The sequence below is a fragment of the Serinus canaria genome, chromosome 8 (assembly GCF_022539315.1).
Source record: "Serinus canaria isolate serCan28SL12 chromosome 8, serCan2020, whole genome shotgun sequence".
NCBI classification, from domain to species: domain Eukaryota; kingdom Metazoa; phylum Chordata; class Aves; order Passeriformes; family Fringillidae; genus Serinus; species Serinus canaria.
In genome coordinates this window covers 18,370,761-18,397,048 of record NC_066322.1, presented here as the reverse complement: position 1 = coordinate 18,397,048, position 26,288 = coordinate 18,370,761, and the positions used below count along the sequence as shown (strand labels likewise).

At 37.5% G+C, this 26,288-nt stretch overlaps 1 protein-coding gene and 1 long non-coding RNA gene across 2 annotated transcripts in view; one reads left to right on the top strand and one right to left on the bottom strand.

The window, feature by feature from the left end:
* The window catches only part of LOC127059864 (uncharacterized), a 105,595-nt gene that overhangs the window by 74,727 nt on the left and 4,580 nt on the right, over positions 1-26,288 (top strand). The window contains exon 5 of the long non-coding RNA XR_007778167.1: positions 20,748-20,927. This is a non-coding gene — a long non-coding RNA (uncharacterized LOC127059864). The remainder of the gene's footprint in view (positions 1-20,747; positions 20,928-26,288) is intronic.
* Positions 13,078-26,288, bottom strand: part of PLPPR4 (phospholipid phosphatase related 4) — a 29,506-nt gene continuing 16,295 nt past the window's right edge. Inside the window, exons 4-7 of the mRNA XM_018912182.3 lie at positions 24,423-24,618; positions 21,238-21,295; positions 19,810-19,983; positions 13,078-17,837 (exon numbers count right to left, since the gene is read on the bottom strand). Coding sequence (XP_018767727.2) covers positions 16,500-17,837; positions 19,810-19,983; positions 21,238-21,295; positions 24,423-24,618 — 1,766 coding nt within the window. The 3' untranslated portion in view covers positions 13,078-16,499. The remainder of the gene's footprint in view (positions 17,838-19,809; positions 19,984-21,237; positions 21,296-24,422; positions 24,619-26,288) is intronic.

Here is a 26,288-nt window from a genome sequence, read left to right as displayed (position 1 = left end):
ATTAAATCAGTATTCTGCACTGACAATAGCTAACAGTAATTATGTCAGCTAGAGCAATGTAGAAAGTTAGTAGAAGGTTACTTCTGTAAGAACATTAACTCTGCATATCTTTCTATGTTCTCTTTGTAGCCCTTTTTTTTGTTTCTTTGTTTTGTTTGTTTCATTTTCTTTATACAAAGATGTCTACAGGGTTGCTGCAAATACGTTTGGAAATCCCTGCTTTTTACAGTCTTAGTACTGGAACCGAGCAGGAGACTGGAGGATTTTGTGTTCATAACCTTCCCTACCTTCCTTCCAATTTTAAGGATCTGTGGGTAACCCCCAAACCCCATTTTCCTTTTCTGTCCCCTCCCTTTATTTCTAGGTTTATTTCATTAGCGATGTCAGAAAGGTTAAAGCTGAATTGTCGATTGTCCTGCACTGCGGGTGGGATAAGGCCTGAGGTGGGCATGCACCCCGTCCTCCTAATGGTGAATTCACATGCATTCCCCCACAGTGCAGTCTGTGTTATTTTCTGTAACTAAATGTAATTTTGTTGACACATTGTCATGAACAATGAGGTTATTAGCTGGTTTTTTTTTAAAGGATATTTGGAACAAGTGACATTAGATATAAATTTGTGATTAGGATAATTTCTCTTTGAGATTTTTCAGGCACATTAATGTTTTCCTAATAGAACTGATTGGATTCCTGTCAAATCTAATTTGGGAAAATTTCCCTAATAGAGAAATACTAGATAAGATTTAGAAAGATTTGTTTTGTTTTTGTTACAAAACTTACTCTGTTTCTTCAATATGTATAAGTTTTATATGTTAGCAGTTATAGAAATGGGCAGATTATATTTGCTTTTAATCTAGTTTATGCTTTGATCACTCTTTGTCTTTTCAACAGTAACAGGTTGAAGTAATTTTCTTGTAAATCTTTAATTTTTCAGGTACTCAGCTGCTTTTAATATTGTGTTGCTGCTTCAAATGAGTCATAAAAGTCAGCCTTTCAGTGTTTTGTGTTTCCCAACTTGCCTTTTAGAGGCTTTCTGCAGGAGAATCTGTAAACAAGGTCTCATCTGGAAATATGAAGGGGAATTTAACATTAATAATGTGATGTAAACCTAAAGGGGTCTGCATTTTTAGCCATTAGGAACCAAGAAGAAATACAATGTCTGCTTTGCTACTTTTTCTAGTTTCTTTTGGGTGCCCTGCAATTGCAGTTTGAGGTGGAAGTTATTGCAAGAGTAACAAGATTCATCAGATTTATCACAAAATGTCTGTATGAATTTGTGAATCTGGATCTGACATGGATGCAAAGAACAAAACCAGAAATATGGCTTTATGCCACACTTGTCTATGGGGAGGTGTGATGAGACATTTAAGGACAGCTGTTTTATGAAGCCTAATGTATTCATGGTGGCAGCTGCAGTTTTCTTAGAAAAGAATAGCGAGAATGGATGAGCAGCAGAGCTGTATGCTTTGAAGAAGAAAGGTTTTATCCACGACCAAACTGTAGATGATAATAAATTGCATTAAAAAGCATAAGAAAATTGCAGAGTAAATGTTTTTGCAAGAGTTCAAATCAGGTACTTCTTGAAGATGGATTTGGTTTAGGAAATCACAGTACTTTAACATAGCTGCACTAAACCCAGTTTGCAACAGGTCACAAAGGTGTTGTTTGAGAACCCTCTGAACCATGAACTGTTGAGCAGTAGAAATTTTTCTTACATCATTGTATTGATATTTCTGCTTGGTCTTCCACATCCTGAGATATTTTTCTCCGTCAAGCCATTCTACTACTGATTCTTGTAGCACTTTTTATTTTCCCTTTGAAGCTCCAGTCAGTTCTGATTACAAGATCCACAAGTGCACAGGATTATTTAAACTAAATTATTATCAAAGAACTTGATGGATGTCAGGAAATCTGAATATGATACATTAGATGTGTGTGGAGTATACCAGCCATAGCTGATGGCAAAGATAAGCGTTTCATAGGCATTGTTTTACTGAGTTACGAGGTTGAGAATGCTGATGAGGAGTGGTGGTGAGTCCTGGATTTACAGGAATGCTGAGTCGTATATGTCTCTGGTAATAGTCAACTGGTAATCACAAACACAGGGGTGCTTTATTGCCAGGCTTACATTTCAGTTAAAGCTTTCAGAAAAACCTGTTGGTACAATTGTAGGAGAGTACATTTTATTTGCTGTTTTTGTATTGTGCTGTTGTTTGTAACTCAGAAATCCTTGGTGATAGAATCATTTCAGTCTTCAGGTGGATGTGCAGCCATCTGTCTGTCCTGCCACCAGCCAGGTTGCTGCTACAGTGCTGCCTAGAAAACAATATTCAGTGAGCAACCAATGCCTTTCTCAAATTGTCCAGTCTGATTTAGAAATCAGCTTTTTCCTCAGATTTTGTGAAAATACAAGAGATATTTCCTTCCTCAGGTGAGCTTGTTGGCAGAGGCAAAGCTACTCCAACTCTGACTGTACTTTTGCTTTGATCTCAGCCAGAAATCTGCTTTTATCAGGTTCAGTAAGCCTTCTTTTGCCACTATACTGCACTGTAGGATTTAAAAAACACATTTGGAGAATAATAACTGGGTATCATGGGATTTTCTCTTTCTGATAAGCCACCTTTCCAGTAGCCTTTTCCAGAGTGGAATCTGGACAGGTGATGCCGTTTGGCTTCGTTGACATATTCAGCAGCTGTGCTTGCATTTAGGGTAGTAAAAGTCTGCAAGATGCTTGAACATCATTTAGGCTGAGCTCAGGTTTGAAATAATGGAGATATAATTATATATATAATCTATATAACTATAGATGTAATTATTTATAATTATACATAGAAAATAATACCTAAAAATAATAACAAATGCATAACAAGAAAGGTAGCAAATATATGAACTTTAAACTACAACTGGGAATGTATGCATTTTGAATCAATTCTTCTTCTCTGACCAATTGTTTTTCTAAGAAGTTTTTACTAGAGAAATTAACTCAGTTCATACTGAAGCAACAAATGAGCTGTAAACAGACTCATTTGAGCCAGAGGTTTGCTATTTTAGTCCTGATGCCATTCCAAGTGAACTTTTTAAGGTAAATGTTGCTGTTCTGTGCTCTATAGCGTGAGAGTAGACCGCCTACTTCAACAAAATGCTTCAGAATAACTCTCAAGATTAATTCTGTTTATGCCTTATAAATAAAACATAGAAGTGTCACTGCTATACTCATTTACATGTCAAAAACCTTCAAAACCAAAGGTGTGCATTTTCTTTTTTAATATGCCTTGACGTGAAGATGACATATTAACTTTCCTTGTAACAATGGCAGACCTTGGTGTCTTCCATCAAGGCCACTCCTTCCTTGGCTTCAGCATATAATTAAAAGGACAGAATTCACTTGAAAGGAAGGTAGTGTGGTGGACCTATGTGATCAGCTGAAATCTGAACCAAGAACCAAAAATGAGTAAAATGAATAGTCATTAAAAATCACTGATTATCACCTATATTGTGAGACTGTCCCATTTCAGAAAAAAAACATCAATAATATTTTAGATAAAATAATGCTCAGCTGCCAGGTAGTTGCTTTGGTGAGAATTAATCTTTTGCTCTTTTGAAGGAGGATGTAATCATTAAGAGTTTTTTTAGTTGAGGAGCAATAATACAAATAGGGAGCCTTCCTGCCATCACTGAGTAAGAATGCATATTGTGGCAGAGATATACCAATAGCACTGTGAAGTTGTGGGTGAAGTGAGGAAATAAGCTCGAGTTTGGTGATAAAATTAACAAATGTAGGATGGAGATGTCAAGTCTGGAGTCATTGTACTTCTCTGTAAATAATTTAGTCCTGAAGTAATGTCTTCTGTCTGAAAATAGCTATTTAGCCATTTTATAGCAGTAGACTAATGTTTTCAGAAATAGAGAAATCTGGAGTGGTAGGTGACTCCATGCTTCTTATGAATGCACGTGTCTGCTGAAATTAGAGTATCTAGACTCTTAATGAAATGTATCTTGAATAATTTTTCACCTTTTAACTTTCTCTTGGAAGAGTTTAAAAACATAAGATGGAAGAGTTGCTGACATGTGATAGAACAGAAGTTTTAGTTATATAAAGCTGACTCAAGTTACAAGCTCTTATGCTGAGGAAGAAACCATTGCAGTGCAGTGCAGGTTGCAGACCCCTTCTAAGTTACTGGTGCTCAGTGGAGTCTTGCACGCACACACACACACACACACAGAGCCCTGCACAAGGGCATTCAGACCATTGAAAAAAACCATTCTTGGAGTCTAATATTGGTTTTAGTTTATAACCAGAGATACTATCAGAATAAAGCTTTTGCTGTTGAAGGACTGCTTTATTTTTGATTTATTTTCTTCAGTGCAATTTGATCCTGTTCTCATTTTATTTCAGTGGCTTTAGATCAGGCCGCATCACTAATTTCAGTTCTATTCGGTTTCCGTGGTAACATTTTATTTTTAGCATCATTATGCTTCAGAGATCTGTCATGGAGGGTTCATTTTAATTTTATTTTATATGTTTCATTTCATGGCAAAATGGTAAAACCCCTAAATCCTAGTCTGTTCCACAAAATGTCTATAAATATTAAAAAAAAAAAAAGTGACCATCTTTTATGGTTAAAATTTTTATTACTTGGCTGCTACCTCTCCCCATGGATTCCATGGAAGATTTTCAGGATGCAGGTTGTTAGACATTCATGCATTTTTAAGTCTTTTGAAAATCATTACCCCTTTGTCCACTAGAGATGTGTTATTCTGATTTTTCAGATGTACAACCACAGCCGGCCCCAAACTCTCAGCAGCAGCAGAGTGATTATAAAATAATTGGTCTGGCAGAAAAGGAGGAATACTTCTCTCATTCTACTTCAGCACTAGTCACCTCCTGTCTCTCTGCAAATTGTCTGAAGTAAAGAAGCTGTGGAGATTGTATCTGTTTCCACTTCTAGGTTCTGTTTAATGAGATGTACTTGTATAGTTACCCGAGTGCCTTGCCTAGAAATTCTTCAGTCTCTGTTAGGAAAGTGACTGGCTGACATTCTTGGTTTGGAGTCTCCAGCAATGATTGGATTGTGGGGTTATAGTTGGAGGTTTCAGGGTTCTTTTTTCCTTCAATATTACTTGCTTGTCCTTTTGACACAAAATGACTCTGACTTAAAGAACTAATGTATCAGTTGGTAAGAAATTTTGTATACTCATTTAAGTAACTAATGTTCATTCCTTTTAACCCTATCTGAGACACTGGCCAACGACCTTGACAAAAAGCATTGCTTGAGAAATTAGGCTGAATTTAGTGGGAGTAAAAATAACTCTGCTAAACATTAATTGAGTGAAAAATTATTAAAACCACACCAACAAACTACAACACTCTCAGTACAATATCAATATGATGCATAGAGTTCAGTGATACTACTTCACTGAAAAAGATTTAGAGCACTATTAGCCTATTAACAGATCAAGGACTTTCTGATTATGTCTTTTACTCAAGCTGCATAGGAAAGATGATCTGTGAGAATTTATCAGCAAATAAATAATTATGTATCCTCTTATAGAGGCTCCTGTTCATAGTATTTGTCAAGAAAGTTCTCTCCTAGGGATAGATTATAATATGAACACTCCATGGAGTGATGAAAGCCTTTCCATACCTCAGGCTTTGTAATTTCCTCTTAGCTGAAATGATTTCCATAATAAGACATAGGGTCCTGTGCTATTCAGAAGATGCCTTGGCTATAAGCAGATGCCTCTATTTTCTGGCAATCCTGAAATCAGGGTTCTTCTTTCATGGTTGCTAGGGAAAAGGGGAGAAAGAAATAATCCTTTTCTTCCTTAAAGGAATGACCAATTCATGTCATAAAGTGTGTCATTCTCAGTATTTTTAGCTCTGTATCTTCATCTGTCCAGACAATCTTGACTTAATCTGATTTTAAATAGTCTGAAAGGACTTAGATGCTAATTAGGCCAATAAGATCTCATCACTATATTTGAGAGATGAAGTAAAATAATAAGAAAGTTGCTAGTTATGGCCTTTGGCTCATCCCAGCTGCCATACCTAAGAGTAGTGCCAATGGGAGTTGATGGATTCCTTTCTGCCAGCTTTGCTTGTTTTCTTCACACAGACACATTTTTTCACCTCTTCCAGTGAGCAGGAGTGAAAGGCTTTTTAAAGAAGAAGCTTACATAGTACAAAGGCTCCTAAAAATTGCCTGTCAGTCAATTGAATTTGATAGGCAGGAAAGACAGATTGGTGAGAAATGGGGTTAGGACATTTGTGACGTTCCAGCTAGAACATTTATCATTTCACAGTTTAAAATTTTTACACTAAGGGGAGTGCTGAAATGCTGCTGCTTCTGTTTGTTGGTGTGGGTTAATAATTAGCCACTGCTTGATTTGATGGCTTTGTTACTGCTGATTATTTCATCTGTTTTGGAAGACATTCCTGTTTTAAAAGCTAAGTGTGATGGTGTGGGAATTGGAAGCATACACACTACTATAACTCATTGTCTTCTCCTATTGTTCATATTCTGTCCCTATTCTTGTCCATGCTGGTGAATTGCTGACCCCGCTGCTACTACTCCTCCAAGTTTATAATTTCCCAGCCTCTTACTGCTGACAAATTTCAAAACCCGAAGCCTCACACAGGGTACTTATGCTGGACCAAGGACAGCCAGGGCTGCACTCAGCCCATTTGAATCCACATTCTATAATAAGCATTCTACACAATCATACTAAGGACAGAGCAACAGGTTTATTACTGGCAGTTATCAAGTAATTCTGGCAATTTCAAGGGAATATTTCTTTCTATTTTTAAAAATTGTTTAGAAATTAATTTCATCCGCCTATCAATGCATCCATGTGTAGGACATATTTTGACATTATGATTGCTTATCTGGGTAGAGCTGTAAATTGTAGCAACAGCAGATTTCCTGCTAGTTTTCAAACACAAAAGGTTATTTAATCTTGACAGTTTATATTTCCTCAAGATTGATTTCGTTCCAGTGGACTTCAGATGCTGAAAAGGCTGAGCGATTATGTTAGCTAACACACAGAGTTCCAGAAATGTTTAACATTCACTGTGATATGTAAAGGATCTTGTTTATTCTAACTGACTCTTCACTATCCCAAGAACCACTAGGTTTTAATTTATTTTTTAAGATGATATAGATCACAGTTTGAAAAGAAACAGCATACACTATACACATCTTCTGTCCTTTTGTCTCATCTTCTTGATAAGCACTCATTACTCTGATATATATTAAACACTCTCGAGGAGTAAAAACAAGGCCAACCTGAATGAAAGGGTTTTTTTCTTAAGACTTCTTTCAGGCACTCGGTAGTAGAGAACATGGATTTGAACTTTGTTTTTAGTAAAGAGACAACATAATCAACTAGATGCTCAGTGAAACTTCTAAAAATACGTATTTGGAAAGCATATGCTAAAAAGACATAAAGCACTTTCAACACTTTAATGCTAAAGTGATAGATCTGTGATTCGTATCCAGAAGCTTCTCCTTTCATTGGTTGTTCTATGGTATTGGCACCAGAGACGTATAAGTATTGCAAATATTTGAATTTCTGGATTCATAGCACCTCAATTCAATTCGATTTCCTCTTCTGGAAAAATGAAGGATCTTTTCATTAATGCAGGAAACAATTACTGCAGTTTACATAAGGTCAATTCATACTTTTTAGTAGAAAGCAGCATTACTGTGCAAGCTGCTTCCATAGAGTACCATTATGCAGTGAAAACCATGTAGGAGTGCATTTAAATGGAGCACTTTATTTTTGTCTCACGGAAGAGAGAAAATCTGAATAAATTTCCAGCATATAATTTTTTTTTCTATTTAAATGATAACATCAGAATTTTACCAGGAGCTGGCAGCACTCAGTAAAGATTAATACAGTTGCAGGAGATTATGGCATCTACCAAATGTCATCCTTGTGCCCTAAATGTAATACATATAACAGATATTACATCTCTGCCTGCAATTTATTATGACTACTTTGTTTTACGTAGTCCAATCTTTTAAGAAGTGAGAATCAGGTGGATTCAGAGTTCAATTTATCAGCTGTATATCAGTGCTAAACTTTCACTGGATAATCCAAAGCTTCATGTTGCCATAATTTAAAAGCAGAAATACATTTGCACTTTTCTAGAGAATTATGAATAATGAGATACTGACTACAGAGAAATAACATTTCAGCCTTGAACTGTTGTCGTTATAATTTTTTCTAAAAGTAAACTTTTAAAGTCATGTTTCTGCAGTGATTTAGACAGCAGCTTATTGTTATTTGTTAAAAATGTTCATTGATTCCACATAAAATGGTTGCACTGTAGGTGGAACAGGCTGGTTAATTCTCTACAAGGCTGGAGCAAGACTGTGTGTAATAGAAGATGGAATGGGCACTCTTGTGGTAGATGGTTCTGGTAGTTGAATTTCTTATGTAAAAGAAAGTATCATCAACTGGAATAGGAGAGATGGATTAGAAATATGGAATTTCAGCTTTGTTTGTTAGCAAATAGGAACAAACACTGCAAAAGTAAAACCCTCTTTAACTGCTATAGGAGCAATGTCTGGATAAGAAATGAATGATCGGGCACTATAGCTTTCTTCATTTTTCTGAGAATGCAAAGCACTATGAGCATCAGATTAAAGCTTCTGAATTATATTTATTCCTTAATTTTTTAGTTTTTCATCTCCAGTTTTCCACTAGTTATTAAGTCCTGATATAAAGTATGCTAAACCTGTGCAGCTACATTATAAAATCAGTTATAAAAAATAACTGATTATCATTTATCTATTTCAGGTTTTACATTCTGATTGAACAAAGAAAGTTAAATGCAGTCTGTGGTATACTGCTGATCCATGGTTTTTCCTCAGTGTAGCAATGATGCAGCACATCTAGCAGCTACATCTGTTTCTATGGCAGCAGATCTCTTACTGTGTCTCTCTACACGTTTCCTTTATAACAACAGATTGTTTATGTAGTCTAACATGGCTTTATGGCACACAACTGATACTGTCAAACTCACCAGCCTTGCTGCTACTCCACTTAGTGATCTTCATTGGTAATATGTCCCTTCAGAGGTTCTGAAGTATTTTGGTGGTGTTAACTGAATGTCCAGTGCTAGATTAGCTACTCTTGTTGTAATTTTCAAAACTTTTGGTCTTGAATATCATAAAGTATCCATATAGCTTCTGTATCACTTCACAGATTAAGATATACTCTCACCAGTTCCTTTGGTTCCTCCCCTTACTCTTCTCAATGACTAGAGCTCAGGGCTTTGTAAACTGGGCACATTTTGTATCTTAATATGGAGGAAATTAACTGTGTTGCAGTGACCCATTCTTCATTTATTTGATGAATAACTGAAGAGGAATTAAGAAAGCATTGATTGTAAAAATCCCATGCAAATTTAAAAATTATGATTTTATTCTTTCAGTTCTGCTTAGTCTTCCCTTTTGTATAGCATCTTCAGCTTTCTCCTGGCTCATTTTTTTTTCTTGGGTTAGGTATAAGTTTTGGGCTTTTAAATTTATATCTGAATTATTCCACTTGCATCATAAAAGAAGCTGGTGAATGGAGAACTCTCTCATAAATCTCATTAAAAATTAAAATATTTTAAGAAACCTCTTTCCACTGTCTGCCTTGGTGTAGCAGGTTAGACAAGTCTGCAATCTCTTAGGCATACAGAGCTCACAGCACAGTTGTTTTGTGTTACCAGCCAGAATGTGCCATATGAAACTGTCCTGACCATTTAAACTGCATGCTTCTCTTTAGTTTTTCTGCTCATTCTTTGGTAGTAAACCAAGGCATTATTTTGTTATCATACCCATAGTAGTTGTCAGGAAAGTAAAGGCTGCAAGTGGCCAAAGCCTGCAACCATTCCATGCTGGGCTGGTTTATAATCTGTGTTGGGAGATCTAGGATGTTGGAATCACTTCTGTGAAAACTCTCCTCTCTTGTAACAGCAAAGATAATTGTCTCAAATGCTACAGGAAGTCAAGAAGTATCAGAGGAGGTTGCAACTGATACCATGCACAAGTTTTCAGTCCCTGCTGATACTCTGTGAAAGAAGTGTACTTTCCTTGACTAAAACAAACAAATTTCAGGGTGATTTGCCCACAGGATCAGTTATGTAGTTCAGGTAAAAAATATCACACCAATATGTGCATGAAAGAACACCAGAACAATGCATACTGAGAATTCTGATAAACCTGGCCTGTACTAATTGAAAACATTATAGCTCATTTTAGAGAAAATCCAAATACGGATATTGTTTACAAAGCATAGTTATATAGTTTACAGGTGAAAATGAGCAAAGCTGTTGCTCCCAGTTGTGTGATGTTATTCACATAGCAGAGATAGTCCTCTGGCCTTAGCATGGGGTAGGAACAGAGATCATAATCCACAAACTCTGTTTGAAGCAGGAGCAGAGACAGCACTCAGATATACTCCAGTCTCCTCTGAATGATTTGGTGAGGGAGCAGAGCTTTTCCTTATGCATCATTTAGCAGCTTCAGAGATTTGACAGATCCACAAATCCCCATGACTCCCATTTATTTCTAAGCAGCACTAGAAAAGTGATAGAGTAAGAAAAAGCTGAATGACACCTGGCCTGTGATGGTAGGGAGAGGTTTGCAGGGGTAATTTTTTTTTTCCTCTCAAACATGAGAAGTGATTTCTAGGACTGAGCAGAATTGCTTTAGTTTTGGATAAGTTCTTGGCTTTTTTTTTTTTTAAAGGGAATGGGCTCATAAAGCCATTGAATGTGGAGATTTATGTTATCCTTTATGCAAAATCACAGATTTCATATATAGGAGGTATAATTAAATGATGTCTATAATGCATATTTGGAATGCCTGAAGAGATTACTGCTGTCAAAGCAGAAAAACTTTAGAGAGAGTATTTGTAGCCTTGCCACAATTTGTTCCTTGATTTAAATTGCAGGTGTATCTGCCTCCTTCTAAACCCTGGCTGGAATATATTAACTTTGTGTTGTGTGTGTTCAAATGCACGTGTATGCAACTGGAGTTGCCTTACTCTCATTTTGAATGTGGAATATGGAGACACTTGCAAGTTTTATCCCATATTTGATACATTTTGTGCTTTAAGATTTGTGAAAAGATTTTATTCATGACTTTATGAACAAGGGTTCTAATGCCTTTAAAAAGTTCCTGCTAAATTAGGTGTGCACTGATCTGTCACACAAAAGGTCTTCATAAATCTATACGAAACTGATTCTGGTACAGTCTTGTCTTATGTGACTTCTTATATTAAGAATTCTGAAGCTCTTATAAAATCCAGCACAAAATAGATTTAAGTTTCAGTTTAATCAATTGTACCTTTGTAAACCCCTTTGTATGATCACATGTAGTCATCAATGTAGATCACAGTGAGCTCTCTTAAATTAGTGACATTCTTGCTGAAGCCAGAATGGTGTAAGAGAATGTGATAGGGTTTGTAAATAGAGGTACTATCTCATCTTAGATGAAGTTTTATATTATAATCTCTACATCAAAGATACCCTTCAGAGAGGGGCTTTGTTTTTAACCTAAATTCAGATATTTAAAATGTACTCTTCAAAATGTTTGAACTAATTGTCTAGGCCCGTTTTGTGATCCATGGAAGGAACCATTCCCAGGGGGGAACTCATTAGATTTGAATTACATGTCAGCTTTCAGCAGTCCTACCCTAGTCTGTTTTTCTCTCTTGCATTTTTAGAGGGCCATACCGGCCATCACTGTCTGCAGCTTTCCCAGGCCACCAACCCATGTGTCAGAGGATGGGACACCTTAGCCTTGGGCCACAGCCCTTATGCTTCACACAGCCCCACTCAAGAAATACAAATGCACTGCCACAGCAGCATCTGCTGAGGCCAGAGGAAAGGCTTTTCATGAAACTGGCTTATGCTGTGGAGGCAGGACATTCTCCAGCCCAGCTACAAGAAGATAGGGCATTCTGTCACCACAGAGGGAACAGTATCACAACTATACAAACTCTTCCCTTTCTTTGAGAGACAACATACTGGTTTTTGATTCTCTTCTGCCTGCGGGCTCCCATCTTAACTTGTCATGAAAGTCATGGGACAGGGGGTGCCAAGTGACCCAGATTTGCACCACAGCTTGAGGCAATGTCAGTGCACCCTGCTGCCTTGGCGTGGGTCACAGCACATGTGACGTTGTTGTACCACTCAGCACTGTGCTGCCTGGCTGCAGTCAGCAGTGACAGCAGCTGCCCAGTGCCCCCCAGCCACTGCAGGTTACCTGCTCCAAGGACACACAGGTACAAAGGGGCAGCTTGCACAAAGGCCCAGGCACACTTGGGAAAGCTTCTCAGAGTCAGTTTGCTGTGCTGCCATGCATTGCAGGGGCTCTTCTACTCCCTGTGGTCATGAATTAGGCCATTGGTAATGTCAGTGCATGTCTCAGCTACAGCTGTGTCTTTCACTCCAGGCACCTGGGCCCTGCTGTTGCTGTTTCAGGGTGTCTCAACACAGGCTTGGAGACAGTCTTTGCTGTTTGCTTACCACACTACCTTGTGTGCCTTCTAGGTAAGACTGCTTGTCAGAGTGTGCTGTTACACGTAAGGTATTTCACTGTTGTCAGCAAAGGGTGTATGACACCTGCTGACTCCTGCATCCTAACTTCTTCCCTTGAGGAGAGCCTGTCCTTTCAGGTTTGCCTCTGACATCTGCTGGGTTCTCATTCACAAATTCAAGGCTGGCATCACCATGTCTGGCAGCTCTACCCAACACTAGCAAGATAGCTTAAGGGCATTAGGGGCTTAGCAATGCAGCAGGTGCTGCAGAATGATTGAGCAGGCACATCCTCACATGGCTTGAAGTTCCCAATTCACTTGGGGTCTTTTGTAAAATGTTTTTAGTTTAGAGAAAAGTTTGTTTGGACACGGTTCCTTATAAATTCTTACTACTGTGCAAGATCTCAAGGTTTCTCACTGATGACCCCTTTTACACATCATGAGATACCTAATATTGCAAAATAATTTATAGGGAGTAAGACTTTGCTTCACCATAAAGATAAACAAACATCAATGAGGAATTTTATCTTTATTTCATGATGTTAGCACAATAAACTCACACAGTAGCATTGATCTGTACTTATTTAACAAAATACATTTATAGCAATTTACAAATTATTTTCCATTTGAAAACATGGCATAACATTTTATTAAACACAATACTTTATATAGAGAATTCTCATTTAAAAACATATTTTATTTTTAAGTATTTTCTTTTCTCAGTAAAGCACAGCCTAACAAAGAAAATCGTGCCTGTTAGCAAGTAAGAAAATCAGAACACTAAGAAGATGTCACCTGTCAATTTATTTGATTAATTTTAAATTAAGGTACCAGTGGAATGTAAACAAAGAGTAATTTTACAAAAGGCTCCTTATCAAATATACATGCAGAGGTCTGAGTTCCAATGTATATATTATTACATTTCTGCTCTCTAACGTAATATAATTTGATAAGCCATTATTAAAAACAGTAGCCTTTGGCACTTTGAGTAAAAAAGAATATATCAATATTTATGTATAGAACATAATTTCAATGATTACACAAGAGCTTTAAAATCTTTTCTTAAGAAATAGGAAACTTTAGGAAAAATATCACACTGCACTTGAAATAGTGCAGCAAGTTTTAGAGTAATAAAAGCAACATATATGCCAATATATATCTGACTAAAACCAAGGAATAAAGAACAAACACTCCCACCAGGAATCCTGCTGTGTCCAAAACAGCTAAATTGCCAGAGGGAACGTTTTCTAATCTTTGCTTTATTGCCATTATTCTCCATTTCAATTTTCCTTTATTTCCAGGTTCATCTACTTACGTTCTTTTCCCCTGCACTTACAAACTAACAAATGATTGCATCTTATTTCCCTGCACTGATAGGCCAACAGTGTTTGTGTCTTACCCATTCCTTTAAAGCTAATCCTACCTCCTTTACCCTGTACCTAGACTAAACTAAATCCAAAGGGTTTTGTCCATGACAGTCCAAGTGTTTTTAATTCCTAGGAATCTTGTACAAAATTTCATATTAAATACCAAGGACTAAAGTTACATCCTTTTAAAAAGAAAAAACAAATCCTGACTTGTAAATACTAGCATCTGAGAACTTATTTCTAAAAAATTACTTTTTTCTTTTTCTCCTGGTATCTATGATTATTTTTCCCAGCTGATGTGCCTTAAAGTGTGTCTTCAACATACAGTGCCTTTAACATATACAATATGCTGCAACCCTACTGGGTAGCTTCTTACATGCAACCTGCAGAATACTTTCTCCCAATCATCCTAGGTGTGATGTGGTCATCTTGTATCAATAACAGAAAGAGTGTGGTGATTTCCTTAAGGACTGACACTCTTCCACAGCACTGGGTGATGGGCAGGTGAGGGAAGCATAGCTTGGCACAGTTGGCTTGACAGCAAGCATTCAGCTAAGCCTGGAGCACCTGTAAAACTGGGAAGTACACGTAAAGCTTTCCATTGACTTGCAAACACCATCCTCATACTTGTGAAATTACTTAGGTTTGGGGTTGGGTTTGGGATTTTGTTTTGGTTTGGAGGTCTTTTTTTTTGGGTTTTTGTTTTGTTGTTTGGTTTTAAGTTGTGGTTGGGTTTTTTGGTTTTTTTTGGTCTATGTTTGTGTTGTGCTGTTTATCTTCTTGAACAGGATGATTCTTTCTTCTGCCTCCTACTTGTCTGGGGTAGGGTGGGCTTTTCCTTAAAGTGGGGTAGGGTCTGTAGACAGGTTCTATATTCTATAGACTATAGAGAATGTATCTGGTTCTCTGATACCCTAAATGAGAAGAGGATTTAGACCAAAACACTTTTCCCAAGAAGCCAGAGAACAGACCTGACCTTCTACTTCTTATTCAGTGGGAGGACGGCTAAGCCATTCCCTTCCTTTCCTAGCAGGGGAGCTGCCAGGTGTCTGTGAGTAGCTCTCTTGCAGGTAGAAATAGGAGAGAATGAAGAGCTGCAGTGGGTGAGCACTGCCCCTGGATTCCTTCAGGGTTTAAGTCAGAGCCAAATGAAATGAGGCATTTCTTCTAGCAGGCTCATTCTAGGACATGCCATGCTTATTTCCTTCAGAGCTTATCCTTTCAACAATTTTTGGCAATGGAGATTTTTAGCAGGCAAGGTTTTTCAACATAGCCAAAGCTCCGTTTACTAAAATAATTCATGTTTTCTCAGGTGCAGAGACCTTTTATACTCTTAAGTGGCAGTGGTGGGAAAAATATGCTTAAGAAGGCTCTGGAGGGTGTCTCAAGGGAGGTGAGCTGTAATAGTGGCACAATGCAACACTTGTTCAGTGATTCTGCAATACCAAGGCATTCCATTCTTTAAGCTAAGCACAAATCCCCTACGTGATGGTGATTGGGGTGAAACTTGTGATTGTTCTTGTGGCATACTAAGCAAGTGAGGTGAATGACTGCTTCTAAGTGTGAGCTATGATATTAATTCCTGTCTCCTTGGAAGCTGGTCAGAAAAGTTGCCATCTATTTTTATTTACTCATGGCTCACCTTTCACATTTGCACATCTTGCAGTTATTGGTGTCCTGCATTATTTGTTTAAAAACTAATAGAAAAATGGAAGGGTCGCTGAAGGACAGAATAAGAAGTTTAAAAATGTAAAATCTGAATCACTTGTAGTACTTGATAAGACCCCTTAAAAATGTAATTTAAAACAATTCTACAAGTTAGCCCACTAAGAAGCAGCCTCTTCATTAGTAGCACCTGTTCTTAAACAAAAGTTGAGCAGTAGCAGCAAAACTATTCAAAATAGATAGTCATTCCATTCTAATGGAATGTCACCCACACATTTTTTGTTGCAGTAGACATCTTAAAGAACTACACAAAACCTTTGCAATCTTTGAATGTGACAGATCCACTATAACAAAGCTGTAAATATTTCCTACGCTAAATGAATGCAGCCAGCATCATCATAGTATTAGCAATATTACTTGTAAAGTAACTGCACATCAATATGTCATGTTTGCAGAGTCTAATAATTATGCAATTTTTCAAAACATGTAAAGTTATCATCAGCACCATCCTGTATTAAAGATTTGGTGCAAATTCTGCAAAGGTGAATATATACCACTGATACAGCCTTTGCTGTGAAAAAGTCAGTCAATTTTGGACACAAATATAAAATAAAAAGTTGGCACATTCAGGAAATACAGTGTCTGTGTTCAAGACCTTTCTTTTAATTGACATCATCACCCTCAGATAAATGTTTTGAATCTGAAGAAACAAGTTGCATGAAAATGTTTCACATTAGTTCTGGCATTGTGCTTTTCCCCTCACCACATGCTTTTCACAGGCTCATGCCCATTGCACATCAGCAATGCAGGGCTGCTGGTCAATAATTTGGCACATAAAGGTAAATGTCAGCTCAAAATAAAGGGAGCAGAACCTGTGTCAAGACATGTTTACTTTGTGGTGGCATGGACCAGCTGATATGTCTCTTCTCAGTCCTTGTACGCTCGTGTGGGGGATGTGCCTTTATAGAAGATGTTTCTGGTGTTCTCTGGACTGCTCCCTCTCTCAGGGATTAAAATGATGTTACCTTTTCTTCGAAGTGTTGAGTCCCGGCTAGAAGAAATGGACAGAGTCTCTGAGCCAATCTCACTTCCCTCCACTGGTGTGACTCTTATCGTAGTGATTCCATGATGGTGATGCTCAGTGTTATCTATGTTGCTTCTTTTCCTGTCACCTGACCCATAACTGTCTTTTAAGGAGTCACAGCTCTCAGAGTCTCTGTTAAGATCATTTAGCTCATATGTTTGACGAAGAGTGACTTTTTCAGGACCTTTCCATTTCCAAGACCCACTTCCTTCACCTTCTGATGGCATCTGAATTACAGGTCTGTTATTTTCTGGATGGGCCTCAACTCTAACAATGCTACTTGGCTCATGGTCTGTCAAGGTTTTATATCTGATGGCTCCTGTACAGGTCACTGTGCTTCCCTCTGAACTCTTTGGACTGCCCTGAAGCACTCCTTGCTGCTTAGACATGGCTATTACTTGCATGATTCTTGGCTGGCTATTGCTCCTGCATGCAACACTCTTCTCAGCAGCTTTCAGCCATTTAGCTCTAGCTGAACTACTTTTGGGTGATGTGTTCACGTTCTCCTGAGTCTCTTCAGGAATGTGTACTAGCTGGGATGAGCCAGGACGGGACTGAATAGAGACCCTTGGCCCACCAGTAAGACCTGAGTTGTTACAACCTGGAACACTGCCAGGTTGGATTTTCAGGTATTGGCTAGTTGGGCCATGATGATCACCATTTACACCCACTCTGGAGGGTTCTGAGCTTGACCTCATTTCAATAGCCCTTGGTGGTGACTGGCCAGATTCAGTCTCTATTACTTGCAGGGACAACTTTCGACTTTCATTCTTGTTCTTCCACTGGGACAGCAGCTGTTTGGAACGGGCAGAATCCATTGATGCGTGTATTGTTGCATTGCGTCTTGCTGGATCTTCCAAGGATGGTGTGTTGACTCTTGGCAAAGTGTTGCTGAAAGTAACCATGTTTTCCTTTCCCATTGGGCTTCGTGGTGTTATTATTTCTACATCAGCATTTGCTCTCTTGAGATTGGTCAGAGAGCCTGAATCTCTGTGGTTTCTATTCAGGATACTTTCTGTACGGTGAGAGACAATGCCATCGCTGCTGCTGCCATTTTTACCTGGCAGGATTCTGTTGGCATCTTGACTGAGGTCTGTCAATGATCTTAGAGGTTCTCTGTGAAAATTTGGGTGAAACACATTCTCGTCACTTGGTAAGAAGTTCCCCACAGCATAGAGGCCCTGATATTTGGATAGAAGCATCAACAGTTGGTTAAGAAAGTTAAAAAGGACACATTTTAAGGTACTGTAACTGCATTCTTTTGCTTTTAAATACAGTTCAATGACATAATTACTCCATCTAAACCGATGGGTATGCAAGTAAGCATACTAGTTTTATTTCCTCACTAGTACAGCCTTAGCCCAGACTCTGTCCTCAATCTGGTACTTCTACGTACATGTGAACTAGGGCATATTATTCATGGCAATAAATAGTTGAGGTAAGGATTTAGCCTCCATGAGCTTTCTTCTTTTTATCAAGCAACAGATACAGAAATAATGTTTTGTTAGAAAAATAGCAAAAGAGATGTTTGCAGTCTCTTAGGCAAAGCTATTTTACAACTATACTACTGTTTACCCTGATTTACTGAATCTTGTTACAGCTTGAGTTGTACTCTGTGCAGTAAAAAGAATCTCTGCAGATTCTTTTTACTGCACAATAACCATGTAATACAATATCTACATCATAGAAAAATTTATCAACTTGTAATCAATTGCTTTCCAAGCTGTGCAGAACTTTAATAAGATTTACTTCTAAAACACTTTCCTAATCAGTAGACTCACTGTAAAGTGCTGTCATTTTAAAAAGACTCCACTAAGGGTATTGCATGAGAGGGTCAAATATCTGACTCAATCACTTGAGTTATTCAGCTTTATACTCCTGTCAGAATTTTTTGTAGTTTAACATTATTTCTCCTCCCAATCGTCCTATTGGTGTGTAGTTTTGAGGGCAGATTTACTGAGCACTGGGTATCCAGGAAAACATACTCTCTGCTGTATAATCTCACACAACAAAGTATACTTGTTTGTATATTTTAAACCTGGGGATGGCAACTCCATTTAGGTAAATCTACAACTGAGGATCATTTGAAATAATATTCTCAACAAAGTGCCTTTCTGCTCACAGTGCAATTATAGAAGCTGACTTTAGTAGCTCATGGGGTTTCTGTTATTACCCTGACTGCTGTTTCTTCTGCCTCTGTGAAAGCCATTTTTCCCTGGTCCCTTTTGCAGACCATCTGCAGGTATGTCAGGTTATGTTATCACAGAAAAAAGGGGGTCAGGAAATGAACTTATTTTGGTATAATAGTAAAATTCATCATTGAGTCCTTGGGGGTAAAACCATCCCACTGCCTGTTAAGATTCTTCTGTTCACCTGCCTACACTCAAGCAGTGGTGTCAGCAGAAGCTCTGATTGCTCTCAGGCACCTGTGTTGCTCTCTGAGCAGTCAGGGCAGCAAATTCCTGCTGGAGACATACTGAGAGCAGCAAGCAAAAGCAAGTGCTTGATGAGCTTCCTACTGACAGGTATGACCTACATGCTTCCTTACAGGACCCTTCCCAGGTACTCCATCTCTTTTGATACAGTACAAAGGAAAAGCATAGGAATAACCTGATTTGACCATCCTTTTTCCCCTGCATGGTTCCTCTAAGAATTCCAAAGAATGACAAATGTATAATATTGCCTTTAATTTCCTGCAGATTCAGCAATTCACTCAGATGAGTTGCTCATATTAATTCAATAATTTTTTGAGATCATAAAGTGGACACTGTCAATATCAACTCAGGTCAGCAACAAATACCAATTAATAAAATATTATTCTTGTCTTATGCTTTTAAGTGTGGATTAGAAAATATGAATATTTTGAAGTATTTAATAAAGCACATAAAGTTAGAACCATTTCTGTATACGATGCCAGATGATTATATTCCACTTTATGCACTGTTATGGAACTTTACATTGAAACACTTGTTTGCTTTCTCCTGTTTGCTTTTAAAGTCATTATCCCTAATTCATCATCTTCAACACATATTGACTTTATTTATACATATGGCATCTGAGCGTGATGGAAAGTTTTCATAAAAATAACCAATACTCTTATTCCAGCCTTATAAGTTTAATTCTTTAAAACTTAACCATGACTATTATATTTACCAAATAGAGAGCAATTCCTCCTCCTATGAGAAAGCCACAGTAAACATCAACTGGATGATTCTTATACTGGGTGATACGAGTCAGGCCACATATAATTCCACAGATGATAAAGGCAAAGACCAAGAGTGGTTTAAGAAGTTTTGAGGAGTCTGTTAATGTAGAATTGAAGTACATCTTGAAAAAGAAAGAAAGAAAAAAGCAATTGAAGAAACTTAAATATATCCAAGAGGATTTTAATTTCTCATGTTCAGTGTTTCTCTTATATACAGATCGCTAGTACACAGTAATATTACAAGTAATCCATTTAATTTTACTTTACAGCCCTGTTAAAATTGCTCACTTTCTGCAGAAAGATCTGAAATGACAAGGAATGGATTTCCAGAAATATAGGCAGTGTTGCTAATTGACATCAATTAGGATAAGTATTTTATGCCTCAGTACTGTTCCAAATCAGCACCTAAATGTTCTATAAATGTGACTAGGGAGGCACCACTTGTGAAATACAGAAGCCAGATGTCATGCCAGATGAACGCAATAACCTATTCCAACAAAAGCTGCCACCAGATGCTTTAGAGAGCCATTTCTCAACTGAGGGCCATAATATCAGAGAGGTTACAGAAATTAGGTGGAGGTGGTTCATCAGTGTTATTCCAAATTCTGGCCTTTCTCTGGGCAGAATAAATACTGGCAAGCTCCAAGTACATGCACAATACTATTATCTAGTATCATTAACTGGTTGTTACTGTTTTCCTCTGACTTTTACAGCACGAGTGATGGAATTACTTTTTAAATTTCAAGTAAGTTGTCTATAGGACAAACATTGTAGGCCATACTGAAGAAATGCTACTGCTCAGAAGTGCAAAATCATCTGTGCTTGCTGCAGCATGTTCCACAATTCTCTGCTAGTGACTGATGGGTTTTATTCACTTGCTTTGCAGTAACACCTTGAAGGCCTCTGGGAGTGGTTGTGCCATTTCATCCATGCTGCAAATCTCTGGAGGTGAAATCAAACTACATCACATCAATGTATGGCCCTTAATGCCTCAAGTTTAAAAGCAGCAAATCAAGTGAAGACAGCAACAAAGAAAAGGCAGCATACATAACAGTTAATTTGACTGGTAAGTTAAAATATCACTCTGTAACACAGATAAACACTACATTTTATATGAGGATAATATGAGGCATCAAACATACTTTAACATAATACTTCTGTTTGCATCTTAACAAAGAATATGAAGCAGTTGAATCTTTTCCTTATTCTTTAATAGCTCCAATAAAACTAGCTTTATTTGTAGTTTTATTTTGCTTTCAGATAAGCAGGATAAAAACATCCATCCATCCAGGAAACACCTAATTTTACAATATACAGCAAATTACTTTCTCACTATTGTCTTGTATAAATGAAACTGAACAGAGTTGGTTACTCACCGAAATGTACACTGCTGCAAAGGCTGCCAGAGTGGCATGTTGAGAAGGGAATGACTTTCTGCCAAGGAAGGACACTCAAATTATACTTCTCAGTTCAAAAGCACGGTGCTAGTACTCATTGAAAAAAAGCCCTGAACAGTACAGCCATCTTATACTTCCTAAGCAATGTGTGATCTATCGGTAACATTTGTCATTGGGTGACATTTTTCTCAGAGAGAGGCAAACTATATCTTTATTTGCTATGTCCGTAGGTTTATTAAAAAATAAATCAGCACTTTACATCATGACAGAACCTAATGGAGCACAACAGCATAGGGAGGGTATTTTAAGAATTACTGGGTCCCTTCTTGATGGCCAGAGAAAGAGAATAAATAAAAACATGTCCAAACTCTTGAGACAGTAGGCAATATCAGGTCTGCTCTTGATATGGCTGAGGGCCTTCTGCTCCCATTGAAAACCTGGAGACATGAATGATATGGACTGGACAATTTCAATTCTCTAATAACAACTAAAGAAAAGTGATGTGAATGTGAAGGAGGTTTTTACATAGTAGAGAGAGAAGAAAGCTGGGTATGAATTCTGCAGTGGACATCTAGATCACAGAAACTAAAAAAAGTCTATGACCTCTGAGCTCTAGGAATGAGTCAGATACAGTGAGGATTTCTCTCTTTACAATGGTATAGATATGTAATGTAACATGCCGGATGTCTTGGTGAAAAAGAGGAGCATGTCTACCTTGCAGTTACAACAGCAACTGTCACCTGAGAAAGCTCAGCTTGGGCTAAATACTTCAGCTATAATTTGGCTTCACAGATGGGTTTTGCCACCCTAACTGGGCTTCATGTACAGTCAATTTCCTAGCAACACCTGAGTGAGCTAGTTTAAAATAGCAGAGACTGAAAGACAGTTCTTTAACTTCAGACAGATATTTGTTCTTCAAAAAAGCACAGTCTGCTTTCTAAATTTCTTTCCTATGAATTTTGTCTTGTCTGTTTTACATAATTAATTGACAGTTAAAAATGTGCATGTAGTTCAGTGTGAATGTCACTCTGCTGACCTGAATTTGAGCCTATGGCTACAGCAGGTTCATTACTCTGGCCAAGATGAAATCTGCATGACTCCTTTTGCATTTCTAAAAACAGACCTAAATTCTTATTCATCTTATTTTAGTTTTTAACCTCCCTGAACAAATCTTTCACAAATCGTATTCCTGCAGAACAAGCTCAGTGTTGAGGACTGGGGAATAAAGACATGAAAAAAAAAATAAGGTAAATGTTTATAATAGCTAATCAACTCCTTTACCCTTTGCAGTCCTTAGTGAAATATAAATCTATTTAGCATCTCTGTGGAGCAAATGTGTATGTTTGAGTCCTATGAACTTTTCTAGCACTTAGCCTTAATTTGATGGCATTTTAATAGTATATAAGGTGTGTCACAATGGCACAGTCAATTTTCTCGTTATTCTCTTTTCTATTCCCATGCTTTCAGGGCAAACAGACTTAATGCACTCTCAGTACTCTCTTATGGTGTCACTGCTTTTGTTCCTCTATTTGTTATCTTTTAATCTCAAATGAAAAAAACTCCAGCTAAAAATATGTGGCTTTTTTGTATGGCTCTGTATTGAAAAGGTGAACAAAGGTCTCAAAGAAAACATGTCCTGAACTTGGATGACAGTGTATCACTCTAAATGCTCATGCATGAAGATGTATAGAGGGGAAACAACAATGAGAGTCCTACTGAGAGAGTCACACTGAGTCAGAACATCAGAGATGACAGAGGACAGAGACCTCACTAGTGCGCTGAACAAAAGTGACTGAAAAGGCTCTGTGAAGATAATAGAGGAAAAGATGGACAATAGGAACCATTACATATTTGGGGATGTTGCAGAAAAATGATTTGATGTAATCAGTTGGATGATTATGTGCTCCTCTCTATGCTTTTCATACAGGAGTCCAGAGGTAAATTTCTGGAGCTAAAGTTTTTTGGAAGTACAAATAAAAAATGAAGACCATTAGCAAACTCAGAACAAGTTCCTTCCAAACTGAAATTTTTGAAGTCAAATTAACCTCCTGTACTGTAGAAGTTATACCATAGTTTCTATATAGGTGACTGGAGGAAGTAGCAAGTGCTACTGAAGAACCAGTAGCAAGTGTCACTTGTGGTAAAGTTGATACTGGCATAAAGAAATAACAACATAATAAAGGGAAAATGCAATAAAATTGAATTAAGGAGAAATTGTGGGTGGTGCCAGAATATTATAGATAGCCAAATGTATCCTCTGTGATGGGAATAACTTTGAGGTATCAATACATGGTTGTTTTTCTAGGGAAACAGAAACACCCAAAACCTGATTGCTTAAATATGTTACAACTATTTCACTGTTTTTTTAGAAGTGATGGTATTTAAACTTAGGAGTGATTGGTGATTTTTGGAATGGCAACAGGCAGTCAATTCAAAGCAGTAGACATCATATTTGAGATAATGAAATGAATGAGATGTAATTGTGAAAATTTTTCTGCCTGCTCTTATGTAATCAAGTCCTGATTTCCCTAGGACATGCAGTTGCAAGACACTGCTTGCAAGCATCAGGCTTCACTGGCAATATCCCAGTAACAGCAAATATTTACAGGGAAAGAGATAAAAAACCAGTTAGAAATGCTATGCAAGAAAAGACAGGTTTGGGAACACACAGCTTTCTACTATTGTGGTATTTCCTCTAAAAAAGATATTTTTTCAATGCTGTTTATATAAAAAAATAATATAGAGAAACAGAAAACAAACTTGTCCAACAACTCCCAAACACAAGCTGTAATGTATGTTATACAAAGGTCTCAGACCAAGCACTTGGGAAGCTTCTTCCCCTGCCTGTTACAGGGAATTTTGTTCCTATACCACTTCCAAAAGCAGTAGAAGCTATACATAGGGACAATTTTATAGGAAATTTCCTCCTTTGAGGAGGCAGAACAGCTGCTAATGACTGTACTGCGGAACCTGATGAAGTCTTCCAAAGCCCACTGCTAGACTAATACATCTACAGAGAAAATTGAAGATAACTAAAAAGACATTTATGCATTCACCTTTAACTCATTCAGACTTTAACTAGGAAAAAAAATCTTGAAATTGGAACAGAAAATAAAAAATAAAATGAATACTTAAAAATGTACACAATGAAGAATAGAACCAACCTTCCAGCGTTGATAATATTGAGATCAGCTCCTGAGCAAATATCTTCCACAACATATGAATTCTCTGAGCAAGATACATTTAAGGATGTATAGTTAGGCTTGCAAACAGTCAGGAAATATGGGGCCTGATATCCTGTTGATAGCTGTATAATATCAGTAACAAGAGCAGTTGCACAAAGACCAAATACATGAACACCTAGGAAAGAAATCAACAGAGCTTGTTAACTATATTATATGCATTAATTAGGTTGATTAATAGTGCAAACTACATTAAACAGAGCTCTGATGGCTTTTGTTATTAAACTTGAGGGAATTTAAATGCAGAATAAGAGAATTTAAATGCAGAACAAAAGCTTATTGCAAAGTTGAATTCTTTAATATAAAAATTAGGATAGTTTATGCTTGTTTCCTTCCTATTGATACTTAAAATTTTGTTTTAATGTCTTGATTTCCTCCAACATCTTTTCATCAAAGAGAGCTACACTGCAGCTGCTTCAGTTTGGAAAGAATTTTTCTGAATTGACTAAAGTTTAGCCAAGTATTTGAGGGAGAGCATGTGTGCTTATCCAGTCCTTGGAGTTTCCCACTGGAAGGCAGGTTTTTAGGAGTATGGACAACTGCCCATTAGATCATTGCTCTGAAGACTTATTCTCTTTTTGCTAGCACAGAATCACCAGCTGACGATAACTTTGGCTACCTTCACACCTCTGATGTTTCTTGAGTATTGCGTCCTTGTCACTAATCCAAATATTTAAGTCTATTCCATAAGAGATCAATGCTTCAGACTGATTAATAATGAATAATTCACAAGACAATTGAAGTAAAGTAATTGCTTTACTGAACATTTTCAACTGGTCTTCTCCTAAAGATTTTCCTATGATTCCCTATTTTTATTCATAGAGATCAATTTATTTTTCATCCTAAAATTGAAAGAATGTTAAAGCCATTAAAATATGAAAAAACCCATCAAATTCAGAGTGGATATCTGGAATGAAATTCATGTGTCTTTGTTTCCTTGGTGATACCAAACAGGAGAAGTGGATGGTGGGGTATGTTTACAGTCCTCCTTGCTCATGGTGTAATCCACAAAACCTGCTTTCTTCCTCACTGCTGCTCTTATGAAGATTTATTTACTGGTCACAGATTGCACAACCTCGCTTGTCACTATCTCCCTGTTTGCCAGACTACCAAACCCCAAGGAACAGTTGTCCTACCAGGTTTTCAGTCTGCTGTTCTGCTGGTTGTCTTTGCCTAGTCTGCCTTCTCTAATGAAAGATTTCTGAAACAGAGGGATCTTTTTCCTTAGCCACTCATAGGGAGAGGAAATTAACTGTAAGAAGGGGATCAAAGTCCAGTAGCCTTTCAAAGTAGTTTTTCATAAATGACAATTAAAACAAAGTAAAATGAAAGAATTTGAGATGTTCCTCTATCATTTAAGTTGCCAGATTCTAGCCCTTTTTGAGAGGCAGATAAACACATTCCAGAAAAAGAATGTCAAACCTACTGTGAGTTTCTGACAAGTTTTCACTGTCATGCTGAATACTGTGACAGGTGGGTTGAATCCTTATGATGCACTGAAGACAGGCAGGGGAAGATATACAATGAAATCATTAAAAAGCAGCCAGCTCGAGGTGGGCAGGGAAGGAAGAAAATTACTCTTTTAGAAATACTGACAATAGTACAGGAGAGGAAGGGGGAAATGGAAAATGTAGATGCTGCATTACTGAGTATGGGGCTGCTCTGTTGCAGTCTGAGTTTCTTCCCATGTTTTCTAGCAGAAGATCTATGCTAGTGACAGCACTGCACTGTTCTGAAAGGCTGTTTCAGAGAAACAAACCTGCATGGTGAAAACTATAAACGTGTGTG